At 43.1% G+C, this 25,040-nt stretch overlaps 4 protein-coding genes across 4 annotated transcripts; 2 read left to right on the top strand and 2 right to left on the bottom strand.

The window, feature by feature from the left end:
• Window positions 1–34: 34 nt before the first annotated feature.
• BCIN_10g04640 (hypothetical protein) lies at window positions 35–3,976 on the bottom strand. Its single transcript, XM_001557342.2, has 2 exons — window positions 1,795–3,976; window positions 35–1,577 (listed from the first exon to the last, which is right to left on the bottom strand). The coding sequence occupies exons 1-2, from the start codon at window positions 2,731–2,733 to the stop codon at window positions 966–968; spliced, it is 1,551 nt and encodes a 516-aa protein (XP_001557392.2). The 5' UTR covers window positions 2,734–3,976; the 3' UTR covers window positions 35–965.
• Window positions 3,977–16,653: 12,677 nt separating this feature from the next.
• On the bottom strand, window positions 16,654–19,385 carry BCIN_10g04630 (hypothetical protein). Its single transcript, XM_024695637.1, has one exon. It carries the CDS (start codon window positions 18,143–18,145, stop codon window positions 17,630–17,632), a length of 516 nt encoding a protein of 171 aa, XP_024551431.1. The 5' UTR covers window positions 18,146–19,385; the 3' UTR covers window positions 16,654–17,629.
• On the top strand, window positions 19,377–23,268 carry BCIN_10g04620 (hypothetical protein). Its single transcript, XM_001557350.2, has 2 exons — window positions 19,377–21,440; window positions 21,496–23,268. Exons 1-2 carry the CDS (start codon window positions 20,434–20,436, stop codon window positions 22,481–22,483), a joined length of 1,995 nt encoding a protein of 664 aa, XP_001557400.1. The 5' UTR covers window positions 19,377–20,433; the 3' UTR covers window positions 22,484–23,268.
• A 140-nt stretch (window positions 23,269–23,408) lies between these two features.
• On the top strand, window positions 23,409–24,896 carry BCIN_10g04610 (hypothetical protein). Its single transcript, XM_001557351.2, has 3 exons — window positions 23,409–23,784; window positions 24,226–24,308; window positions 24,363–24,896. The coding sequence occupies exons 1-3, from the start codon at window positions 23,629–23,631 to the stop codon at window positions 24,727–24,729; spliced, it is 606 nt and encodes a 201-aa protein (XP_001557401.1). The 5' UTR covers window positions 23,409–23,628; the 3' UTR covers window positions 24,730–24,896.
• Window positions 24,897–25,040: the final 144 nt, after the last annotated feature.

Genomic DNA, 25,040 nt, shown 5'->3' with positions numbered 1-25,040 from the left:
ATGTCTTACCGAGTATCTAAATATACATGGCGGGTGAAACGTGAAGGTGATTTGTTGGTTTGATATACATTGATTTTCAACTACCCAGACAACCCATTAGTTAGTTACTCCAGAGTTCAAAACTTCGTCCTTCTTTTGATAGCAATCATCACATTGTCTCCTAAGATATCTAGTACACATCAAGAGAGAATTCAACTTCGATTCCAAATTCTTTCCTCGACTTTGTGGAGAGGAGAAAGTGTGTGTGTGTGTATGGAATATGATTATAGAATAGTAGTAGTATTAATAATAGTTATAATATAGATTAATAATAGTTATAATAAATAAGTAAGTAAGTGTAAAAGGTCCAATGCCGCCGCTGAATTAATCTATGTTATCTATGTACCCAAGTAAATAGATAGATAGATGACCGGCCATGAAGAAGAATTTTTGGTAATCACACTCAAACTATCCGTTTCCGATAGTATTCCGTTCTGTCCTATCCTATCCTATCCTGTCCTGTCCTGTCCTATTTCGCCTCTGGTTCCGTTCTCGGTTCCGTGTCTTGGGTATAAGATCCTGTTGTTACTCGTGTTCTGTTCTGTTCTGTTCTGTTCTGTTCTGTTCTGTTCTGTTCTTGTCTGCTGCTGTTTGGGGAGGTGGGTACTCTGTGAGTTGAGAGTTGGACCTCGAGGGTTTGTACCGATGGAATCAGAAGACGTGAGGTGACATGAGTGAATGGAGGGTATCCTGACCATTAAATGTGTCTGATGAATGGGTATACGAGTTGTGTTGCGGATTATTAGTTTGTGTGTGTATGTGTATGTGGGTACGGTTGTGAAGCCTCCTCTTGATGTCGAGGTTTTGGGCCTGGCGCGGGCCTTATTGTTGTTCTTGTTCTTGTCATTGGATATCCCATTGTCTCTCCTTCTCATCGTCTAGTTTCGATTCCATATCCATATTCGCATCCAGTTTCGTATCTGTCCTCATATCAACCATCGGAATACCGCAATCCACAGTAGCACCAAACTACTCAAACCCATTCCCCCACCCAGCCCATCCATCCGTGATCCGGCGCCCCCGGTCACTACCGCCGCAGCGGGTAGGCTCGCATTCACAAATCCCGGTCCGCATTGCACATTGACCATTCCTGCTGCTTGGGCATAAGTGCCCGCTATCGCGCTCGTTCTGACCGCACCCGCGGATTCGAAGACTGCCATTGTGTTTTTTAGGCATTGATTGCAGGTGGGTTGGGAGCCTCCGGGGAGACTCGTATTCAGAGGGAGATAGTATATGTAGCTATCTGTTGGGGAGGAAGAATTTGTGACGGCTTGCGCGTAGCAGTATGCGCCATTGGATGGATCTTTGAGACAGGATGCAGTGTAGAGAGTGGAGTAGGCAAGGAGACCCAGACGGGCTTGTGTGACGAGCGGATTGGCGGCGAGGAGATCAACGGAGCAGGCGTCGGTGGAGGTGATGTTGGAGGCGAACGACGACATGAGATTTGAGCATGATTGCGCGTTGGCGGAGCAGGAGGCGTCGAGGGTCTGGGTGATGCGAACTAGGGATTTGGAGGCTTGGAAGAAGGAATTGGAGTTCTGTAGGAAAGGGGGTTAGTTTTGGGTTGGGACTAGAATGAATGTATGTATCAATTGGACGTATTGGCGTAGTGGGAATGATCAAAGAGAGAGAAGAACTGAGAAATGAATAATGCCATTGTTTGAGCTTGCATGCGACGTCGTCCATTTTTCAATTCCTCAAAACCTTCCCCTTTGTCTCACACCACACCCTCTTTCGAAAATAAAAATCACATACCTGCAACAACAATGAAAAAGGCAAACAAGCTTTAAAAGTCTCGTTTGCCAAAAAGTTCATCATGAAACTCGAACATGTTGAAGTAATATTGCTCGAGAACCCACTATCGAACGGCGTGGGCAAAGTGGCTGTTGTTCCTGTAGCAGCGGACACCAGTCCGCTACTCGTCTGCGATTCCGCCAGCGTTGACGACGAGGAGGAGGATTCGGTCGCGGTTGCTGTACCTGCACCTGTACCTGTACTTCTGGGAGGTGTGATTGTCGCTGTGGAAGTTATGGTTGCTGCGTCTCTCTTTTCATTGAGGTCGGAATCGAGATCTAGATTTGAAGATTGAGGGTGAATTGGAACGCGGATTGCTTTTTCTTGTTCTTCTTTATCAACTTCTCCTTCGTCACTAGAGGTGCTCAATTTAATTTCCCAAGTCTTAAGTTCCGGAAGCGAATTGCGTGGGAGCGAGGGATCGGGTCGTTGATCAACTAAAATAGTGCCAGATCGAGCTAGACGTGCGAGTGTGGATGCAAATAGTTCGGGGATGTCTTCTCGCACTTCGACCATTCGTTCTTCAATATAAAACTCGGCGGCACATGTTGTGACGAGGAAGGAGGAAAATATGGTTAACAGTATTAAAAGATTAGTGGGAGAAAAAAGGGTACGAAGATTACGAGTTTTGTAACTTTTGGCGAAAGAGGCTGTCGATGACAATGACGACGATGATGTGGTGAGCGAAGCTTGATTGCTTGAAACCCGTTTGGTGACGGTGGGGGGGCGGATTGGGAGAATTGGTGCCGCGACCGTTGGATCGTGAGACATGAATTGTTGCGAAGAAAAAGAGGAAAGCGAATCAGATGGAGGCTTGGATATCAACACCTCAGACATGTTTTCCATGGCCAGATCCATATCCAGATCTATTGCCAGATGCATTCCCAGATCCATTCCCATGTTGTCCAAAGATATCAAGTATATACAAGACGGCGTGGTATATCTCTATAGTCGTGGTTCCAGCATCGCTTTTCGAACTTCTATTCGACAACCCGGATAGTCGTCGATGGAAGCGAAGTTAACACTTATACTATCGAGCGTTGGTTCAGGAAGATGCAATTGTATTGTGTTGTGTTGTATTGTATTGTATCAATTGTTACAGAACGAGAGAACAATCTATTGATTCTCTTCCTTCAATCCTTCCCGTCCCGACTGTTTCGTCCCGAGCCGGATCGATTGCGATGAAGAATGGTTGATGGTTGGATGGATGTCGGACCTAGACAGACAGACAGGTATGTGTGTATCTTCGTCTGATGTTTGTTATTCGATGGATGTCCTTGCTTGGGTTTTCCTTCGTTCTCTCTTTCTTTCTTTCCTTCCTTCCTTCGTCGTCGCTATATAAGTTATCGTATCGTATCTAATTGAATTCGATGTTGATCTAGAACAGAAAAAGGAATTGTCGTAAAAAAATAAAAATAAAGGTAAAGACCTCAAGATGCCATGCAGATGATATCTGCAAACGACCCAAAAAAGCAATGATACAAAAGAGTGACAGTAGTTGGAGAGGAAAATCCTCTTTTTTTTAAATAAAAAAAAAGAATCCTGGTATATAAATCTTGAAGCCGTTGATAATTCTTCCGCACAAGGAGAAAAATGGTATGCTGTGTGGGTGGTGGTCGAATGATATTTGTTTGATCTTGCTCTCAATCCTTCACGTCCTCGAACAGATCATTCATATCCACTTTCCAACTCTCCACTCTTGATTTTTCCCTTCTGGAGGCGTGTGTCGGGCGCAGTCCACGTAGGTAGGTCCTAGGTCGGTAGTCCAAGCAGACAGATTGATTTGATATATTTTTGATACAGGCAAAATGCCCTTGGTTTCCCAGTCCGTATTCAACCAGGCCAACCACAAAGCAAGGTTTCTACGTTCCTCTCGTTCCGTTGGAACCTGTGGATGGATGGGTAACAGATGAACTGGACTGGGAGGGGGAACCACACAAGACTGCGAATGATGTGATATGATCGCCAGCCATCGTAGACTTGGAGGAAAATCAATTAGATTGTAGACTGGCTCATGGGGATAGATTTACATTGGAGTTCTTGATCCAATATCCGTTGTTATGCCTCCATTCATCTAAGTACAAAGTATCACTATCGCCCTCTATGCCGATTCCCCTCCATTTCCTCCTCCATTGAGAGAATCATTTGGGGAGAAAGAATTAATATCCCGAGTGTATTATACCTAGGTGCTAGGTAGTCACTACCCAGGCCATACCCAGATTCTTATCCGTCCTGTATGGAGGCATCCCATGTGGCATTCAGCCAGTCAGAGTGGCATCTGCATTCGACTAGATGCTACGATCAACCCTTTGGGAAAAGCCGCAAGCCATTCTAAGCCATTATCTGCACCATATTGGGGTTGGAGACTGCTTGGAGTAACCATATGGGCGAGACGAGCAAGTCTAATATTGAATTTTAGGGCGAAGCGTGGTGATACGATGCGCGTACTGATTATTGGGAAAACAGTTGGAATCGTCGAGCTCGTGAGGTTACTGAGCAACTACAAGATGTTTCTTTGTATCTTTGTAAAGTATACATATATGAGCATCTAGATACATGGAGATCTACATGTATCCTCGACCTCTCCAAAAGTTCAGATTCATGCAATATATCAAAGCATTCCCCAAACACCTCCTTCATTCTCTCGCCAACACCAAAGTCTCGACCACCACCAAAAATTCACTCTCCACTAATTTGGCCCAGACCATGCCCGACCAATTCTAGATCTCACTCCCGAAGCCCCTCACGATACCCCTGCATAAGTGGCATCTGAGCCCACATCCAACCCCCAACCTAGTAATATGCCCGACTCGCACGTCCAATTCCTACCAGGATTTTCTCAGGAAAGTCGAGGAGGCCACGCCATCTTGCTCCTTCTCTCACGAGAATGCTGAAATGAGAATTTGCGTTTATGGATTGGGAAGCTGGGCCCGTTATGAGGTTAGGGAAAATGCAGGCACGTTTCTGGAGATATCAGTAGCAGACTACGAACGCGGATCTGGAAAAGGTGGAAGAAAAAAAAGAGCAGAGAGTGCTAAGATCTCTCGGCTGGCTGTATGTAATCAAAAACATCATGCATGGTATTATGTCATGTGATGAACGGTTTGTTCTGAAAATAGCCCTGAACGGTCCGTGAGATGCTGATGCTGAGATGCAGGTAGAATGCCATAGCATTTGGTAGAGTCTTTTCAAAGATCAGCAGACATGTCTAGTCGAGACCCTTTTGATGCTTCAGAGTCAAGATCATATGTAGCTTTCACGGGTAGACATTGGCTGTTAAGCTCCTCACATCTATTGATCCCGAATTTCCTCTCAATCAATCAATCAATTCCACACGAGTTCGGGAGCCAATTCCGTATGTTACATATCGAATAAAAAGCCAATATTAGATCCAACAGTTATCCCATAAAACGCCCACGCTGTGTGAAAGGCGTATCTCCAGGCGTCCGAGGCGTTGGGGGCGTTGTGGAGCGGTAAGCAAACAAGTACAGAATCGCACTGTGTACATGAATTCTCATGTATTCCCCTTTTATTTACAGGACCAAGAAGGGTACTAGCCTACGCATGTAAGCCTCGCTGCAGCACAACATTGAATGAGAGGGCTTTGGAGTTAATCTGCATTGCATGTCTAATAAGCAAATGAGCAAGCAAGCCTCGCGTATGTAGGTACACGAGTTAGATCTTGATATCCAGAGATACAATAATCAACATCGATATACAATAAACAAATTAAACAACCTCTCATTTCCCCATCCAATGCCCATCCAACACAATCAATAAGACGATCCAGCCTTATCAAAAATCAATCTCGCTATCTTGTGTACTTATTGCAGTCGATCCATTCAGCCCATTCAATTTACACCGTTTCGAACACAACTAATGCAAGCGTCCGGAAGTTTTCATCTATCCTTACCTTGTTTACCTTGCCTTGCTTCTTCTGAATGTTGTACGGGCTGGTGTCATAAGCCATAGGGCGCCACCAATATTTTCGTGCAGCAATTGAGTCTATCTGGTCTGGACTCCCTGGAAAGAAAATTGGGAGAGCAGATAAATGGCAGATTTTGCGATGAGAGCGAAAAGTACAGTTAAAAGAATGCCTCACAGTAAAAGTAGCAGGTTTGTAGAGAGACGGGAGGATTCCTCATCCGCATCGTACTGCGCCGTGCGGCAGATTCAAATCCTCAAGGTTCACCTAATCTACCTACCAAGAATCAATTCCTTCATCAATCAAGCAGTCAATCAATCAAGCAGTCAATCAATCAAGCAGTCAATCAATCAATATTTGTACAACACGTAGATAAGAAACATCGATACACAATATCATCTCGATCGCGAATTTGCGATCTACCTATTCCTCAGATACAGTCGTAGTGGGCTGTTGTGGTGTACACTTCTAGAAACTGATTATTGATTCTGAGGTGAGGTGAAGGCTGTATTGTAACCTTGATGTGATGCGATGTGACCTTCTCTTCCAGAAACAGTGAAGAATCGAGTATGAAGATGACGGGCGCAGATGAACAAGGGAGAGTAAGTATATCATGTGAATATGGAATAGAAAGAGGAAGTTTGAAGGCGATGATCGAAGGGGAGTACATCGTATAGATCGGTCGATATTGATAGATACCGACGTATACTTCGGAGTATGTTCTCACTCTCCCAATGCGTCTTCGGGTTAGGGTTAGGAATTATCTGAGACAGGCACATAGGATTAGGGTTAGGAGACATGCAACAAAATATTATCATTGCAGATCAGTGCACGTGAGCGATGAGGGACTTGTCCAATGAGATTGTTGCACAAGAACAGGCGGGGTGCTGAGATGCAGGTGAGAGCTGTTTAGAATGTCGATAGGTGAGCAAACAGTATGTGTTAAATATGATTGTATCGAAAAACAAATAGATACAACTTAGATGATTTAGGGTCATGATTCGCTAATAGTACCAAGGTAATAATACATGATTCTCACGTTTCTTGTCGAAAAATTAAGCGATGTTGTGCCGAAAGGAGGGGGGTAGTGAGATCTTTTTGATATCTACCACTGACAACCATGATACTCAACTTGAGAACTTCACTATATTTGCTTGAAAAATAAATCATATTTTGAAGTTAGAAGCAGAGGACGTACGAAATCTTACGACGACTTATATAATCCATTCACCCATGAAACGCAATTTTATCCCACTCCAAGATCAAAGCTGAAGCAAATATTTCAACACCACTGTCAATACCAAGTCCGTATCTATCCTACTGGAAAGGAAAGCTCTAGTTTAGAATACAACAAGAAGAAGATAGACAATGCCAGTCGAATAAGTCCGTCCGGTTTCGAGATGTAATATCAAGCGTGACAACAAGGTGAAGTAGTACCAGCCGTCGACAGGGTCTAGCATAATCTTTATCGATAGTCATTGAGCTCAGAGACAGATACTTGGGCACCTAGAGTTATCCATTCCCTCTCTTTATGCTTCATTAAGTCCTCTCTCAAATTTGGGGAATAAGAGATCTCAAACTCTAATTGGCTCGTAAATGTGAGGGTAATTGAAGTTCACGTCAATTTCAAATGGGATATTGCGATGCATGAGGAAGATCTGGTGAGTGGGAAATATCACTAAAGCTGGAAGCATCATTGACAATTCTGAGATCAACTATGCGGGAGCCAGATTGTGTGCTTATGACATAACGTAACAGCTTCGCAGAGTATTTCATGCACTGGTCAATCTTGGTATCGTTTTTTTTCAGTATTTATGAAGAAAATCTAGCTATTCGGGCATATAATGGTCTCTTGGTACGCCAAAACATTACTCAACACGCTCCTCCTTATTCAGCCGAGAGCCGCCAATAATCTGAGCAGCATCTGAGGATCGTCGAAGATGATTGAGTTCAGTGTAGCCATGAAGTCTAACTGCAGCCTGTAACTGGAGAGAGATGGCTAGAATCCAGCTAATATTAGGTGTTGAGGTTTCTGGGCTGTATGACTTTCAACATCTTGCACAAGGCTTTTCTTAGCTGGGAAGAAAAACCACAGTCTACTGGTGTGATTGTTCTTGTGGGTAGTTGACAATGGAACCAGACGTGAACGTAAAAAGAACAATGCACGAATCTTTCTATGGCCCACATCATCCACTCACTAAGAGTTTAAGTTCACATCCGAGTGGTATTTTGTGGAACTCAGGTCGTGGATATCATAGGTCAAATCCCATTTCAACGCTTTCTTCCATCAACATGGCAATCACTGGATTGAAAATATCAACGAACAGAAAAGCTTCAATATTAACCTGTTCGTATTTCCCCGCACCTTACTTCTCGAAACTCTCCACTCCGGCATATGGGAGAAGTTCAACCACTTTCAACCATATCATCAAGAATGAAATTACTTGGTCGAGTCACTACAACATCAAGGTCTTATGACATCCCGCACCATCCTTCATTTGCATGACCTCCTCTGCAGCGTTCTTCGTTCAATCTTTTTTTTTTTGTTCAAATCGAGGTGGGTTGTGGTGGAGAAAGGAAGGGAGGGTAGGCTTAAGGTTGAATGAAGAGTCCGGTTAGCATGCTTGGATCTAGATACCAAACCGGTCATTAGCATGATACAGTCTTTGGATAGCCTTTGATGCTTGAGGTCAAAATATAGCGACCAGGCTGAATATCTTGCTGTGCCTCGACTAGCGCTTCAATTTATTGTTGATGGAGCATGTTCTGTTTAGATCTTCCATTTTCTGATGCTTTAGGTATGTCCTACTTTGCTACTCTGCAGTAACATTTAATGCGGCAATCGCTTCATCTAAAGCACAAGTTTATGGCTCCCTAGTGATTTACAATAACTTAAATAATCGCATGGCTTTGTGCTGGCGATGGTTCATTCAAATCTCTGCCCTATCAACTTCCGATGGTAGGGTAGTGGCCTACCATGGTTTCAACGGGCAGAGTGGTACTTTGAAGTGACGTTGGGACAATAAGTTATTGGCTTTCCGGTCAGCCGAGAGCATAACACGGTGGTAAATACACGATCTTGTTCAACAATGCTGGGAGCTAGAATCTCAGAACAGTCTGCGCAAGTTCCAAGAGAAGAAACAGATTGGATTCTCATCTATTTGAGCATTGTTTACTTTCGAGAAATTTTGTCCGCAGTTGTGCTGTGAAATCAATTCCATTGACAGTGTGTTGTTTGGATGAAAAAATGATGCTGCTGAGTCCTAGTTTTGAAAATAGTCCGCAATGGAGTTACAAAGAGAGCAAGCGAGTAATTGACAACAGGCTGGCACCGTTTTAGGCAGGAGATCATGGAGCTCAGAATATTGCACCAGCGCCGAGAGACCATGAAAACATCAAAGCCAGAGATCTACACGGACGAGTTGCTCGGGACGAAAAATGAAGTGTTCCTAGCTGAGAAAGCGCGCGAGCAAGTGCCAAAACTTGTGACTGTGTCAAGAGACACATCGGTTTTATCGAAAGAGAATGGGTCGACATCCTACTTGAGATTCATAACAACACTATCTCAGGTCAGTTTTGGTAATCCTCGAAGAACGCTAACACATGCCTGAATGATTGCAATATCGAAACATTGAAATGAAGAACTTTAGTCAACAATCACGGCATCAGAAGAGGTGGGAGCACGCCGAAGCGGCTAGAGGAAAGAATAGTTTGTTTTGATGCGAGACTGATAATACCACTTGAGTAACACATCAAGTCTCCAATATACACACCTACATCATCAGGGTGGTACCAATATTTGTTTAATCTTTCCATCAGATAATTCTAGGCATAAGCAAAGATCATGAAGACTTCTATTTACCCGCCCCTCAACTGCAGTCTTGTCCCATCAACGTTTGTGTTTGAAACAGTCAGCTTCTTCCCCCCCCCCTCCTTCTTTGGAGAGAAATCTGATGCTGAATAAAAGAGGGGCCCCAGAAATATCCTCTTTTCTTCTTAACAGCCTATCACCCTGAAACCGGTTTGTCTCGAGCTCTAGCACTCGACAAATTGGTGGCAAAGCTCCGAGTCTCCGTCGAGTCCGGTGCGCTCTCTACGTCTCTTAAATATCCGCCGATCGTTTCTGGTCTTCCTACAATTCCCACTGCATACTAGAGCTTAAGCTCAAGTAACCATCGAGACCTACCATTACAAGTTATATCATTTGAAAGAATTTCATTTATAACTTCATAGCGTGATGGAACCGAATTTGATGTCGCTTTGGTGGAAGATGAGGAGACCTCAATGAACTCTGCAGCAGTCATTATGGCTTGTGACCACTGATCAAAATTCCTTCCAGTCTAGCTTCCGTCACTTCGATGAGTAAGGGATGTTCCTGCAGTTGACAGCGCGGAGCAGGATGGGTCTGGAAGACCTTTTGAGAGCGTGGAGGTAGGTGCATCGCCTGGTTCAGCAAGCTTTGCATTATTTTGACTTAGAACGACCAACAATCAGCTGAGCAGTTGAAGAATCTTCATGTTGGCAATCTGAAGACTCGTGAAAAATGAATTGTTCACATCTCTTGGAGAAACCTATTACCACAAGGCGAATGCTATTAGATGGGTTGAGCATACTACCCAACAACTTATAGAAGTCTTAGGAGCGTTGGTAGTATAGCTGCTATAGCCTCGATGGCAATTATTCCACAGTTTTTGCTAGAGTCTGGTTTTGTGGGGCGAGGGACTCCCAGATGAACTTTTGACCGTCGAAAATCTGGTATTTGGCTCAGATTCGGTTTCCAGAAGCCTTTTGAGTTGAAAATCACGGGTTTTGGAGACATTGATAGTAAATTTCGCCAATATCTGAACAATGCTGGTACCCACAAGAGGTCCAAGTCTTGGCTGGAATGGTGACTTGGAGCACAGGAGTGAAAGTAACATCAAGGGATTGAGGAAAAGCATGGGAGCTCAAAATCTCAAATAGAGAATGCTCGCACTTCAGAGTTGTCAGCAAGATTCATCAATACTGATGCGACATTCAGTTCTGTATGGTGGAATTACTTACAGTATCTTCAGTCACCATATTTCCACCCCAAATTATGATGCGCTTGAAAATTCTAATCATCACCATCACCATCCAAAAGGCACGCCCGGAGGCGGCTATAGGAAATATCATGAATTGGTCTCTACTCTGCATGGCTGTATTTTCTAGAGAGCTTTGCTCACATACACAGTCCTCCGATATGGTCAGCCATCTGTTTTTCTCTTCCTCCAACCGGTAACAATTGTCACCCGCTTCTTTTCAAATACGCATCAGCAAAGAAGGCAATGGAATTGGGGGGCTCAGAATGTTGAAGCTAAATCCGAGCCAAGAAGGCAACAGTGACCTGTTGGTATCTTGATGTCATTGAGGGTTCAAGAAACTAAGGGGGCGGTTCGAAGGAGTGTGAGCCAACCGGCTCATTCAGAAAACTATAAATTTGGAGATTTACTAACCACATTGACCGAGTGGACCAACTTCTCTGACTGCATTGAGCAGCCGCGGTGGGTTTTAAGTGAATTACGATGAGGTATTTCTCCTCTGCTCGTTTTAAGCTGGACAAACAAGAACCGACTATTGAAAGACGACAGGCACCTTTTAATTTTGGTTTAAGATGGCGCGAGGCCAATGTAGGGGCTATTGTAGTGGTCGAAGGAGAGTCTCGAGGGATTTGTCAAACTGTGACAGCATTAGCAAATATTTTGGGGTCCAACAGTTTGAATGTTCAGAGCCTACCAAGACTGCAGAACAAAGTCAATTATACTTTGAAGGAGAAGCTCCATGACATTCCAACACAGGCTCACGGCCATTTAGTCATTGAAATCCTCTGTGTAGTTTTGACAACGGACTGAGAATTGCACCAATGGCCGGTGCATCAACCAAAGGAATCCCACCAGTCATACATGACCATTATGGTCATCTCAGAGAGTGGGAGTCTATTAATCCATGCTTGTATGAGTATAAGCAACTATACTGTGACACTTCAAATGTCTTATTAAACCAGTTATCGTTTATGCTTCGTTACATGGGAGACTATCAATCCCGGGATATCTATGGCTAGAATTGCGTTTAGCATGTAAGTAAACAAGGAGTGTGAGCGACTTACTTTTTTAAGGTAGTAAAACAACTCATCAGTGTTCAGATCAGACATGGTCAAATCAGTCTCTTTAAGTTACACGCCGAAGCGGCTGAGGGTAACTTTTTGGATTATCATCTATCCAGTAGGTACTCTAGTATACACCATCGTACACAGGTAAAGCGACCTTCAGATAAGCCTGACTAGGTCTAGCTTTGTGGACAGGAATTAGCATCCATTTGTTGAGAACAAATTGCTAGATCCGCTCTAGAAAAAGTGAGCTCCATCGGTAAAATGCTTCCCTGGCTTGTTCAAGAGCCGCCCCATCCCCCCTTCTCTGTTTTGATAGTACAAGCCATTGTATCATATCCGAAAATCGTACGGACCACAAGAGCTTTTGGTTCGGGAATAATACTCTGCCCAGATCTTGTGATCTTCAATTTCTTGTGCATTGCGACTGCTGGTGATGACCAGGTAGCCATTTTCCTCAAAAAAGAGATTTGCTGCTCACTAGCGATAGCATGGAGGATGCGGATGCAATATTCTGCCAAAAATGGCTACACACTATTTTTTGTTAGAATATATCCACGCCCAATTTCTCGAAAAGAGAGAAGAAATCACATGTACATTCACCGTCAAGTAAGGAGACCACTTTGAGTGCCATTCGCGTTTGCTATCTGATACCAAAGCTTGGCATAATTGGCATATCATCTGCTGTTCTTCAGTAATAGTAGTTAGCAAGTGACAGCAGTAATAGGACACACACCACACTATCTCTTTCTCATTCACCCTCTCCTCATCTTCAATTACCTACTTTTGTCCTATAGTTTGGTTCAAATTCCGCTAATGTTTACGCCGAATCTTCGTTCAGGATTGGCACACTTCAGCACAAATCGGCTGTAGAAGCTTGATTCTTTTAGTTGACGCGTCCTAATTTCTAAAAAGAATCATCAGTGAATGCTGAGCCAAGGAAAATCATAATTAGCTGACTTCGGTTAGATGAATTTTGGTTGGCTCTGTGTCTGGCCATGTGTGAAGTATCTACCAAGATTGTCATCTTTTTTTGGTCAGGTACAGAGCCCATAAATTGAGAATAGTCTTGAGACCCCGAGGTTGCAAGAATAAAGCAGCGGTGGAACGGCAACCGCATCACCTCCAACCAAAATGTATTTGCTCTTTCGAGTCGTCCGTTTCTGATTGGCTAAACTTGTCCTTTGTCATTGATGTTGATGAGTTTGTGAGAATAACTGAGTTACCCATACCTTCTGGAGAAAAATTGAAAGTGTCAGCGACGCTCCCGAATCTTTTGGGAGGAATTGAAAAGGTACAAATGCAAGGCAAGGTTTGGAAAGACAGGTCTCCCGTCCCTCTTGATGAAATGAGATGATAGAAGACTTACTTTTGTGGTCTGGTTCTGTTAGAAGGGTGAAGCAATTAGCTTCAGTTCTAAAATAGAGACTCAGAGAGATATCTTGACGGGTTGAAGACAGCAAGACAGAGATATAGATCGGAAGAGAGGATCATGTATCTCTCTCAAGGGGAGAAATGTAAAAAGGCTTACGTGAATTGATGTGTTTCTGCTTTTGAAGATCGAAGGGGTCAGCTTAAGCTTCAAAGTTGAATTTCCATCAAATCGAGGAAATGGAAAGGACTTGAAACTAGTAAACGTGTTTTGATAAATCATGAAAGAAGATTCGATAGGTGACTCATTTGTACGAAAATAATTATTTTGATTTGTCCTTAATTTGGTGTTGAAGGAAGAAAGGTTGTTGATTGATAGTTTATGGGAAAGAAATCTTATAAAAATTAGACAGACTTCCAAAAGACTGGGATTGGATTGGTGGCTAAGCCTTGCCGACTAAGCAACTCAGATTATTATTACTGGTCTAGTAGTAAAGCCTTGAAGCGCCCTAGATCAACTAATTATTCTGACGGTTTTGTTAGTGAGGTAATGCCATGCATTATTCGAGTTGTTACTTCAAAAGGAAAGAGATTTGTTCTCCTTATTAGCCGATCATGTGATTGTGTTGATAGTTTTGTTTGGGGTGAAGTTTGTAAAGAATTGTAAATGCAATGGGTCGTTGATTTCAACTTTTTGATGGTAGGCTTGATTATCTTCTAAGATAGAGTTAGTGGTGATGTCTAGAGTGTGTCGAGAATCTATCTTTGAAGAACTGTTGTGTATATATATAGGTTTCTTTATATAGTGATATTGTTTTAACAGTGTATTTTAAGTTCTGGTATCAAGGTGGTCTCATGCGTGAAACAATATGTTAGTAAAAATCAATATAAGGTGTATTGAAAGGGTTTCGCAAATAGTCCACAACTATTCGACAATTTCCGATAATTTAAATAAATCCAAAAGTCGCATGAAACGATTCAAACTCAAGCAAATTGATCATTTATTCAAGTGATTTTGATTGATCATAGTTTCTATTATACAATAAAAGGCTATATGGTCGGAAACTGTATAAACGAAGAGGTACAGAGTGAGGAAGAAGGAGTATACAAAGCGCACTCTCTTACCCTCGAACGGCCCTCTACTATAGGCTTTCAGGCTCTATGCATATTACACATCTTGTGTAAACATGTCTCATAATAGCACTCAGTACTATATCGTTCCAGAAGTATTACTTTCTCATACTAATTATTCCAACTACACGAAGTTTCTCCGTCTCATCTCAAGACTAAAAACAATAGCAAAAATTCCCGATATATTGTGTTCTCTACATGATTTCGATTAGAAGAATTTGATTCTTAAGTTGACTTATAATTAGTCTTTTCTATCAAATTGTCATGTTTCTTTTCACATCTAAAGCTAAATATCATATTATTGTTTTGACAATATATTTTATGTCATCGCAAATACGGGTTAGTCACCCCAAGAGAACTCATCCAGCATCAAGGGACGTTACTTACCCCATGCAAGAATCTACGAGAAGGGATCTATCTATACACATGATGTGTCATTCTCCATGCAGTATACCTTTAGTGCAAAGCTTAGACTAGACCCACAGATCACACCTTTTATATTCGAGCTATTCACTAGTCCTTAGTATGTTCCACAATCAAACTACTTGTTAATACCCATACTTTCAGTTACAATTTCGTATTTAGCTATAGTAGTATTATAAGAAAGGAAAACTCCTTCAACATGGACTGCACAGATATTTGTAGTCTTAAGGCTTCTTTCTGGATAAGAACTTTCGCTACTTGACAGCCTTCATTGCTTAGTTGCTAGCATTTCGACGAAGAGTTCGCTAGGCGCTGCATTCGTAGAGACTATTTCTCCTCTAATGCAACTCATCTTTCTTTTCGATTCCAGTTGTTCTAACGCTTGTCTGTGAGATATGATACTCGGGTGATAACTATACCACAGATTGAAAATACCCGTTATCTTTAGAAGTGCAAGAAGTTGTGAAAATGAATGGTGAATGGTGAGCTCATCTTTACTACTATCTACCGTGTAAAAAATTGAAGCAGATACACTACTGGTCGGCCCAGCATCACCATCCTATTTCCCCATCCCATAATTCATTCTCTCGTCTTACCTTTCATCAACTATCTAGTAACAACAATCATTCAATGAATGATAATACGAATCCATGATAATGGAGTTCGGAGCCAACATAAGAACCTTGTGATATACATCATACCTAGGTATCCATATCCATCCCGCTCTTCAAATTGGGTACAGCGGTAGCGAGAACCTCAATTAAAGGTCAAACTGTCAAAGGATCAGCAGCAGCCTTGAACGAAGACTAGTTTAGCTTTCCCATCGACTTCAAATTCGCGGCTATCTTATAGGTTGCGATGCGATTCTGAGACCATGTATATGCGCTATCCACTTATATTCACCCGAATCTAGAGAATTATGTGCGTATCCCCTTTGCATGTTTTGATACTGATATTTTTCAGGACAGGATCGTGGGGCGGGCTATGGTTAATCGGTATGACAGGAGTAAATTTTACACGTCTCCACGACTTGATTATTTATATCATATTCTTGAAGTCTCAAGTCCCTTTACAGTGCTACCAAGCAAAGTCTATACTTGCGTGAAGAACAATCCTTCTCCACTTGCGAGTTTTGGTACCAGATCTAGAGTTTTTGCAGCAAGACTTGTCTACTATCAACCTTGCTTCATCTCATACCGTTTCGCATTGCTCATCGCTTGACCTTTCACTGTCATCCAATGTACTCATTCATCAGATGAATACTCTATTTTCACTATAAGCTACACCGGCAGCGCCTCTATACTTCTCAATTATCACCTTAGTTAAAATTATCATGATTATTTTCCTCCGGATTCAAACTCATGGTGCATTCCCTTCATTCTCCCGAGCTGTCTAGGCTGATTGTGGTGGCGTGATCGTGGTTTTACAACATTTCGAGAGTAAGATAGTAATAAGTTCACATGCGTGGTATTCACCTCCCAATCGCACTCTCCATTCACAATGATTACCACACCTCGCTAGCCGTTCCGTCTGTCGATTCGAGGGATACGAGATTCGAAATCTTACAACGCTCTTCCTCCAAGAGACGAGTACGAAAATACACTAGAATCTATCATAGCAGGCTGAGCTAGTATAGACAGCTCGCTTAAAAATCCAACAGGAAGCGTTTGAATTCGAAAAAATCAATCGTGTGCTACTATTTAATCCTCCAAGTTCCTTTACCATTTGATATCAAGAGTCAAAGGAACCCCGATCAGGACGGCCCAGGATTCAGTCACCGGTGCAACAGCGCGAACGATTTCTCCGGCGATGGATAAAGCAAAGTAAGCAAGAGATAATTCACATTTGTAAATACATCATACCGATTCGAAGGTAATCTCAATGTATTCATCCACAATGACAGTGCGCGAGATAAACGATAAAACCCGAGAAATCGAAAAGGATGACAGAAGACGGGATATCCCACTCGACCATAACCCATACCATACTATTTGATATCCTCTAGTACTATCCAAGGATATATCATCATTCCCAGTTGACACCATAGAAGCAATACATCGACGCAGTGATTTTCCATTCTCAAATTTCCACCCCTGAACCATCTCCACACGAACAAAACTTTCTCGTACAAAATTCCCAAATTTCGCCAACATCATGCGTCTTTCCAAAACGCCATCCTATACATGACTACGCCACCGATCCGTGAACTGGTCAAGAAGCAGGTCGGCCACTCTCTCCTCTCTGGTACAGCATGTGAATTTATATTCATAAACCGGATTCCTGCTTTTTGAGACTAGGAAGAAATAGGGAATATTCATACTTATAAGAGTGCAGCATTTATCCAGATATGGTATTGCTAACTATAGTAACACAGATGGCCAGTTTGGAGAGTGAACGAAAAAAGAACTTCAACTTTACCAGGTCCCTAATCGTGACAGATTATCTCTGATGAGGGTTACTTCGAGTTCGATACCAAGGTGCAGTGCATATAGAGTAGAAGCTACTAACATGCAATGTAGAAGAGAGAAAGAGGATGGAATAACGATAATGAATCGAATCGTTGATGAAAAACCTAGCCGAGACAACGATAAAATCATACATGTATCTTAAACTTATTAATATATAGGAAGAAAATACGAAGCTCCTTGGAATCACTTGACTTTGTCTCAACATAACAATCAGAAGGCGGGCGGTGCAGAGTTACCTGGGCAGGTACAAGTATCAATCATTTCACGCTGGGCACTTTTTCAACTTTGCCAGTACCCAGATATCTGACGAGTAGAAGGAGTATATATATCTACAGACAGAGAAACCACAACCCCTCAAGCCCCCTTCAGCCCCTTCGCTAAAGTTTGCGACCTCACAGCTTTCCTCTGCGCCTCCTCCGTGCCCAACCCGCAGCCCCTCAAAAACGCAATCCGCATCCCGGCCGCCACATACACAAATCCCAAATTTCCCCACGCCATTTTATTCCAACTCGGCACGTTCCAGTAAATACTCCAGCCCAATTCGCGGACGCTATACAGGTGGCCGAAATCAGCCACCAGCAGACCAAACAGGAAGACTTTCCAGACGCGCAGATCCGAGGTGCAGCGGAGGACGAGGGCTTCGTTGAGCGCGAGGAGGAGATACAGGTTTGCGAGTTGTGTGAGGGCGATGTGGCTGGAGAGCGGGATGGCGTTGGGGGTGGGGTAGGGGGATGACGCGGCGTGTGTGAGGAGCAGATATTTGTGCGGTTGGAAGTAGGCGTAGTAGGCTCCGGCTAGGGTGGAGATGGGTTCGATGATGAGGAAGAACCAGCTGTAGGCCATGGGGAGACGAAAATCGGGTGAGGCCATGATGAATTCTGTTTTCTTGTTTGAGAATTGAGGATTTGGGGTTTCTCCGTTTCGAGGGTGAAGTTGGGAGCGACCCGAACGAAGGCTTGGTATTTTTTTTTTTTGCCGTTCGGGGTCGTTCGGGATGATTTTTGATAGATGGAATGGCGAATTAGAGATGATGGATGACTCGGGTTGATTTCGATTTGATTTTGATCTCGATTTCGATTTCGATTGATGCCGAATTGGAGATAATTGACTCGGTTGGTTCTTTTCTTCTCGTCTTTGGCTAAGCTTGGAAGTTGTATATGTGTATGTGTGCGTGTATATACTCGAGTAGCTAACTATACGAAGTAGCGAAGTAGATAGACGGACAGAGCTAGTACTCGTACAGTATAAACAGTGAACAATGACAAGCTCGATTGGGATAAGAAACCACAAAATCAATAGCTAGGTAGGCACGGTAGGTAGATAGCTAGCTAGACAGAACGGGTCGGTACACTCCATTCATCATCCCACTCACGGATAAAATTTTTGCAACAAGGCAATCAAAGTTCCAACGCTAATGAGGATTTACGTCTGGGGGATCAGCGGATTAGGGCTTATGGTAACCCCTTTGATCAATTTTAATCCCCGAACTTGAGTATGCCGTGCTGCTTTCAGATATCGGCATCTTGTTATTGCCTACCCACTGGTCCGTATCGATCAACTCGAGAAATGCATGTGCGAAAAACGATTTGGAAATTTACGTGAGGGTTAAAACGGCGATGAATGGGAATTGATGGGAATGGGTTGGGGAGTTTGATTCGATTTACACTCGTCCACAGAGTACAGATGTGATCACTAGAGCACGCAGGAGAATGATTAATTTCAACCCCTGGGATGGAGTCAGCCATGCAATATTGATGAACGAAATTGGAGAGGGGAGGGGAGGACTGGGGAACGTTTGTTTGTTTGTCTGTCTATTCATTGACGAGTGGAAGGAGATCTTGGGGTATATATAGACTGATATATATGGACAGGTATGAGTAGATGTATTAGGTCGTTGGATAGTAAAGATAGAAGATAAGTAGACTAGGCGTATTGATTGTACTTGATCGCTTTGTGTGGATATAGCCGAAGATATAAATATGCATTTCCGAAGTAGCAATCATTTCTTTGACCTCTTTATCTCTTTACCTCTTTGCCTCTTTTGCTTTATCTCCTTGCCTCTTTCTGTACCTCTTTACCTCCTTTTCTTCTTCTTTTCATAGCCGGCGGCGAAGAAAAAAGATCTACACCCGATTTTCGAAACTTTATTCCGTACAACCAACGGGTCCCCCGAAGTTTGATGGTGGTATTAGTATCTACTAGGTGTCTCGGCGTGCTAGGTAAAGGTAAGGCTGTCGAGATAATAATCCGGATCTGTTCCATGTTTTCCTGCTCGATGTTCTACTATTCCATGTGCTACTATTTTGTATTCGACGACTCTCCGTGTCTACTCTTCTACGATTCGAGAAGAGACACACAAAGCGAATCGAGAGCAAACTCTATTTCTCCTAACCTCCCTCGAGCCTCTCACAGACTCACACCTGTCTCTAGCGTCGCTACCCAGATCGTAACTTGGAAGTAAGTGAGAAGAACAATGCTACTCGGACCGGTACTTGTGCCATCCAACCGCCCTCGCGTCCAAAATTGGCAGCAGAATAAGATTTGCCTCTCCCTTGATAAGGTTTATCCCTCCTGCTTTAAGTCCTGAGCTACTTTTGAAATTTCCTTATCCGACGGAATATGAGCTGAAAAGAGAAATATCAAACCACGGCATTTCGGTTTAATTTTTTTGGCATTTATTATTATTTATTCTTTATTATTTCTAATTCTTCTCGTTGTTATAACGATTGTGAATTGCAACGTTTTATCGATCCACACTTGAATGGGATTCCTCTACGGTCTAACCATCCATCTTTCTTCCATTTTCACCGTTCCCTTCTCCATTTCCTCCATTTCCTCCATCATCTCCATCATCTCCACCATCATCACATTCATTTGATTTTATAAACCTGTTAATCTATCCATTCGTCCTCGTTTCATTTCGTCTCCTTTCATTCTTTTCCCTTCTGCCATTCAAAACTTCACTCCAAAATCTTCATTCACACCGCCCATTGTCTACTCAGACTTCCGCTGTTCCTTTCCCCGGACAACAAATTCGTCCTGCAGGGACCTTACGTTTTGGCCCAATTATTTGAATCCTTCAAGACCATTCATCGATCTGCCAATTCTCTCCAGTACATCCATACCCACCACAATTTCTTCATCCGGCAGCGACGACAATGACTCGAATCCTTCCAGATGATGAATATTCACCCGCTCAGCAGGCGCGAGTCACACTCATCAGTCCTGCTACTGCGAGAGGATGGGACGTTTCAGCAGATACATCTAGCACAAACCGCGCTCCCTTTCGCAGAATGCGTCTTGGATCCGTTCCTTTAGAGACTGATATGTTAGAGCGAATGTCAGATCTGTCCGTGAATGAAGATTTGGAAGAACCGCTAGATGCGCGGCGGACAGGAGGTATCAGAGGTTTAATTCGACGTGCGTCGGTATCCTTAAAGAACAGAAAGAGGAGACATTCGCATGCTACAGAAGAACGTCCATCCTCTTCGTCTTCCCCTTGGCACAGACTACGACAAGCTACAAGCTTCAACAGAAATTCGAGGGTGATATCATCTCACTTCAATTTTGACGGTCCTGTGGATTCTTGCTCAGAATTAGCTTCCCCAACCCCTGGACATGGCGGCGCACCTCCGATTATACCGGCTGGGACTGGTGGAGCCGCGAGAGCTACCGCAGCTGCCCAGAATCTCTTCAAGAATCGAAACTTTTTAAGATCTGAAGACACACAACAGAACGATAGGGAAAGTGCTATTGGCATAGCGGTCAGTACATTGGCCGACTCGATACACGCCCAAGACACGTCAATCAGTCGAGTTGATTTCATCGGGAGCCTTCCGATGGAACTTGCTATTCAAATACTATCTTATCTGGATCACAAGTCTTTACGTAGAGTGGAGCAGGTTTCTCGCAAGTGGGCATTTATGGCAGGATCAAAACACGTTTGGCGGGAGACTTTCTTGAGAGAGAAATCTAGAGCTTATGCTATGCCCCATCCAGTTCTTCCAGGAGTAGGAGATGGTGTTCCAGCTTTGGACCCTGACACGGATTGGAAAGAAATTTATCGCATTAGGCAAAAGTTGGACGAGCGATGGGTTCTTGGCGAATCAACACCAACTTACCTCCTTGGGCATACGGACAGTATTTATTGTACACAGTTCGACGAGTAAGTTACTACTGCCTCTTTCTTCACCCGAGTGCAATCATTAATATTTTTGTAGACATAAAATCATCACTGGTTCTAGAGATAGAACGATTCGTGTGTGGGATATCAAAACTTACAAGTGTGTCTTGGTTATTGGACCTCCAGCTATTGTGAACAATCCCGCCCTCTTGACCGCTTCCGATGGAAGTCTTACACATTATGCAACGGGCCCAGTCGAACGAGGTCCAGACGAATTACGACAACCTGGTAGTAAACCACGAACTGTTTCTTTCCCAATGCATCACAACGCATCGATCTTGTGTCTTCAGTACGACGATGAGATCCTTGTAACTGGTTCATCTGACGGTACATGTATCGTGTACGATATTAAGAAAGGATACGAACCAATCATGCGCCTGGAACACCACACTGCAGCTGTACTTGATCTTGCATTCGATGAACGATACATCGTTACATGTTCCAAGGATGTTAGTATCTGCATTTGGGATCGTCGCTCGGGTCAGTTGATAAAACAAGTTCGTGGCCATTCAGGTCCAGTCAATGCAGTACAATTGAGGGGAAATTCCATTGTAAGCTGCAGTGGAGATTTCCGAGTCAAGTTATGGAACATCGACACAGGCAAGAATATTCGAGAATTCTCGCGCCATACCAAAGGTCTCGCTTGCAGTCAATTTTCCGAAGATTCAAAATATATCGCGTCAGCTGGTAACGATAAAACTATTCGTATCTGGAATGCCAATACAGGGGAGTGTTTAAAATTAATCAATGCTCATGAAAATCTGGTCCGATCTTTACATATTGATTCAATTAGTGGAAGATTAATTTCGGGGAGTTATGATCAGGATATTAAAGTCTGGGATATGGAAACGGGAAGTTTGTTGCTGGACTTTCCAAAGTGGCATGCGAGTTGGGTGTTGGGGGCCAAGAGTGATTATAGAAGAATCGTTAGTACTGGGCAGGATCCCAAGATTCTGGTTATGGACTTTGGAGCTGGATTAAAGGGGATTGAGAAGTTGGAGAGTGGACCCAGAATTGGGATTTGAGTGTAATGGGAGATCGAAGGACGGGGTGTGATGTTTTGTTGGGAATGGACTTTAACTTTGGGATTTCTTTTGGGCGTTGAAAACTGGGAAATTTTGAAGGAGTTGGTCAATTCACTGTTTCGTCATTCGTTATAGGTTATCGACATGATTAGAAAGGGGAAGGGGATGGATGGACTTGCTTTTGAGGTTGGACATGGATAGACATTCTCTGAAAGGGAGATGAATAGGTGCTTTGGGATTGGACATGGATCTGGTATGCATGGTGATGGGTTTTAATATGGAGGCGTTCATACACACACATGGGGGTATGAATACCTAGAGCAAAAGGGTATGCCAAGGATTCTCGATATGATTGGGAGATTAGTCCATTGATGGATGGGGATTGCCCTTTTGGGCAGTATGCGGGTGCGTGCATTTATTATCAGACACGTTTTTGGGTCGGCTTTTTGGTGCATAGAATTACCTTTTCGTTTGATAGATGTTAGAGATGTCTAGAGATTGAGCAAAATATTAGATATTTATGTACCTTTTCTATTGCAAAGTTAAAGTATTTGGCGCAGTATCTTGTGGTGTGTTTAACTTGTGTATTATGTCCTAGATGAGGGAAACATGGACGACCTGGTGGTTCTGGGACTACTGTTGCAGAGACACATGCTCGGGAGGGGGGTGAGCTGGATGTATGTTTATTAGGCCTGTCTCACTTGGTAAAACCGAACTACTAGAGTTGAGAGCCCTTTCGGACCTGTTTACACTTCAATGCTGTATAACATCATCAATATTCTCTCAGATATTATAAAATCTTGTTTTATATAAAACTGTATATCTTTTCGTTATTGGGTTTAATTTTCGAAATTGAATATATGAGAAAGTAATTTGATATGTGATTTTGAAAAAGAGAGTACGTTTTGAGTGTGCTGGTTTTTCCGTGCAGTATGTATAGTAGTATATGCCCGTCCCATTTCACAAAAGACTACCCCACATTATAATCGCTTCCATTGGACACAAATTATGTGCGCTAGCCCAAACTACACTAGCTCTTCGCTTCACAATTCGCACAATCAATCTCAAAACTCTCCATCCAAAACTTTTGAAATATCTCTCCTCTCCTCTCCATTCCCATCCATCGACAATCGACAACCGCAAGCATGTCTGCCATCAACAAGATCGTGGCTACCAGCCCTTCCCACGCCAACCCATCTGAGCTTGAGAACAGCATCGCTACTGCTCTCTATGACCTCGAGTCCAACACCCCAGACTTGAAGGCTGCTTTGAGACCTCTTCAATTCTCTTCTGCTAAGGAGGTTAGTTCAACAATTTTTCCTTTGTCCGTGTGATTAACTCGCAGATGTACTTTCCATGTGCTCTGTGTATGCTTGATATTCCTGCCACATTTTCGCCGTCGCGGAATGGGAATGCAGCTTTTATCGACCTTCGATAATTTTGCGATTGATGCCGGCATTTCGAATTATCACTTTCGTATACCGTATACTAGACGACATTTCATCCACAATTAAACATTGGGTAATCGATATCACTTTTTCATCGAAAGTTTCGCAATATAAACACACGATAGAAAAGGGATATTCTTTGGTCAATTGGGAAAAACAAAGATGAAATGAACTTGATGACGATACATTATACAAATTGAGAGTTGGGGATGTCGGTGTTGATGGTGGAATCGAACGGGCTGCGGACCATGTCTTGAGACTGGAGATCGCGAGCTGACTTTAATCAAATTTTAGATTGAAGTTGGCCACGGCAAGAAGGCTATTGCCATCTTTGTCCCCGTTCCTTCCCTCGCTGCTTTCCACAAGGTTCAGCAACGGTATGTATTTCTGTATCTCCATGTTCTGTTGAAAATTCTCTAACAACTAAACAGTCTCACCCGTGAGCTCGAGAAGAAGTTCTCTGACCGTCACGTCTTGATCCTTGCTGGTCGTCGTATCCTTCCCCGCCCAAAGAGATCCAACAGATCCAGAACCTCCCTCACCCAAAAGCGTCCTCGTTCCAGAACTTTGACTGCTGTCCACGATGCTATCCTTACCGATATCGTCTACCCAGTTGAGATTGTCGGAAAGCGTCTCCGCACCAAGGAGGATGGAAGCAAGATCTTGAAGGTTATCCTCGATGAGAAGGAGAAGGGAGGTGTTGATCACAGACTCGACACCTACTCTGATGTTTACAAGAGATTGACTGGCCGTACCGTCACTTTCGAGTTCCCACAAGGAAGCTCCGCTGAATACTAAATTATTCATGCTTTGTTGAAATGGGTTCTCTTTGGAGGGTTACAAAAATGGGAGGCGCAATAGTTAGGCTTTATGAATGAATATCAAAAGCTTTCTGTGTCATACTGATATACCAATTTGTTTTACAATGGAGTTCATGGATTTTTAGAACTTTCTTGTTTGTTTGATTTTCGTGTCTTGTGTTTTGTAAATGTGATGTGATTTGAATTCCTTGATATCGTAGAGATGTTTAAAACATTATCAAATACCCACATCGTCGTCCATCAACATCATCCCACTCCCCCGTTCCATTCAAGTAGCTGTCACTCAAA

Source organism: Botrytis cinerea, chromosome 10, assembly GCF_000143535.2.
Source record: "Botrytis cinerea B05.10 chromosome 10, complete sequence".
Lineage (NCBI taxonomy): Eukaryota > Fungi > Ascomycota > Leotiomycetes > Helotiales > Sclerotiniaceae > Botrytis > Botrytis cinerea.
The sequence above is the reverse complement of the archived record's forward strand: the minus strand, read 5'-3'. Positions and strand labels throughout refer to the sequence as shown.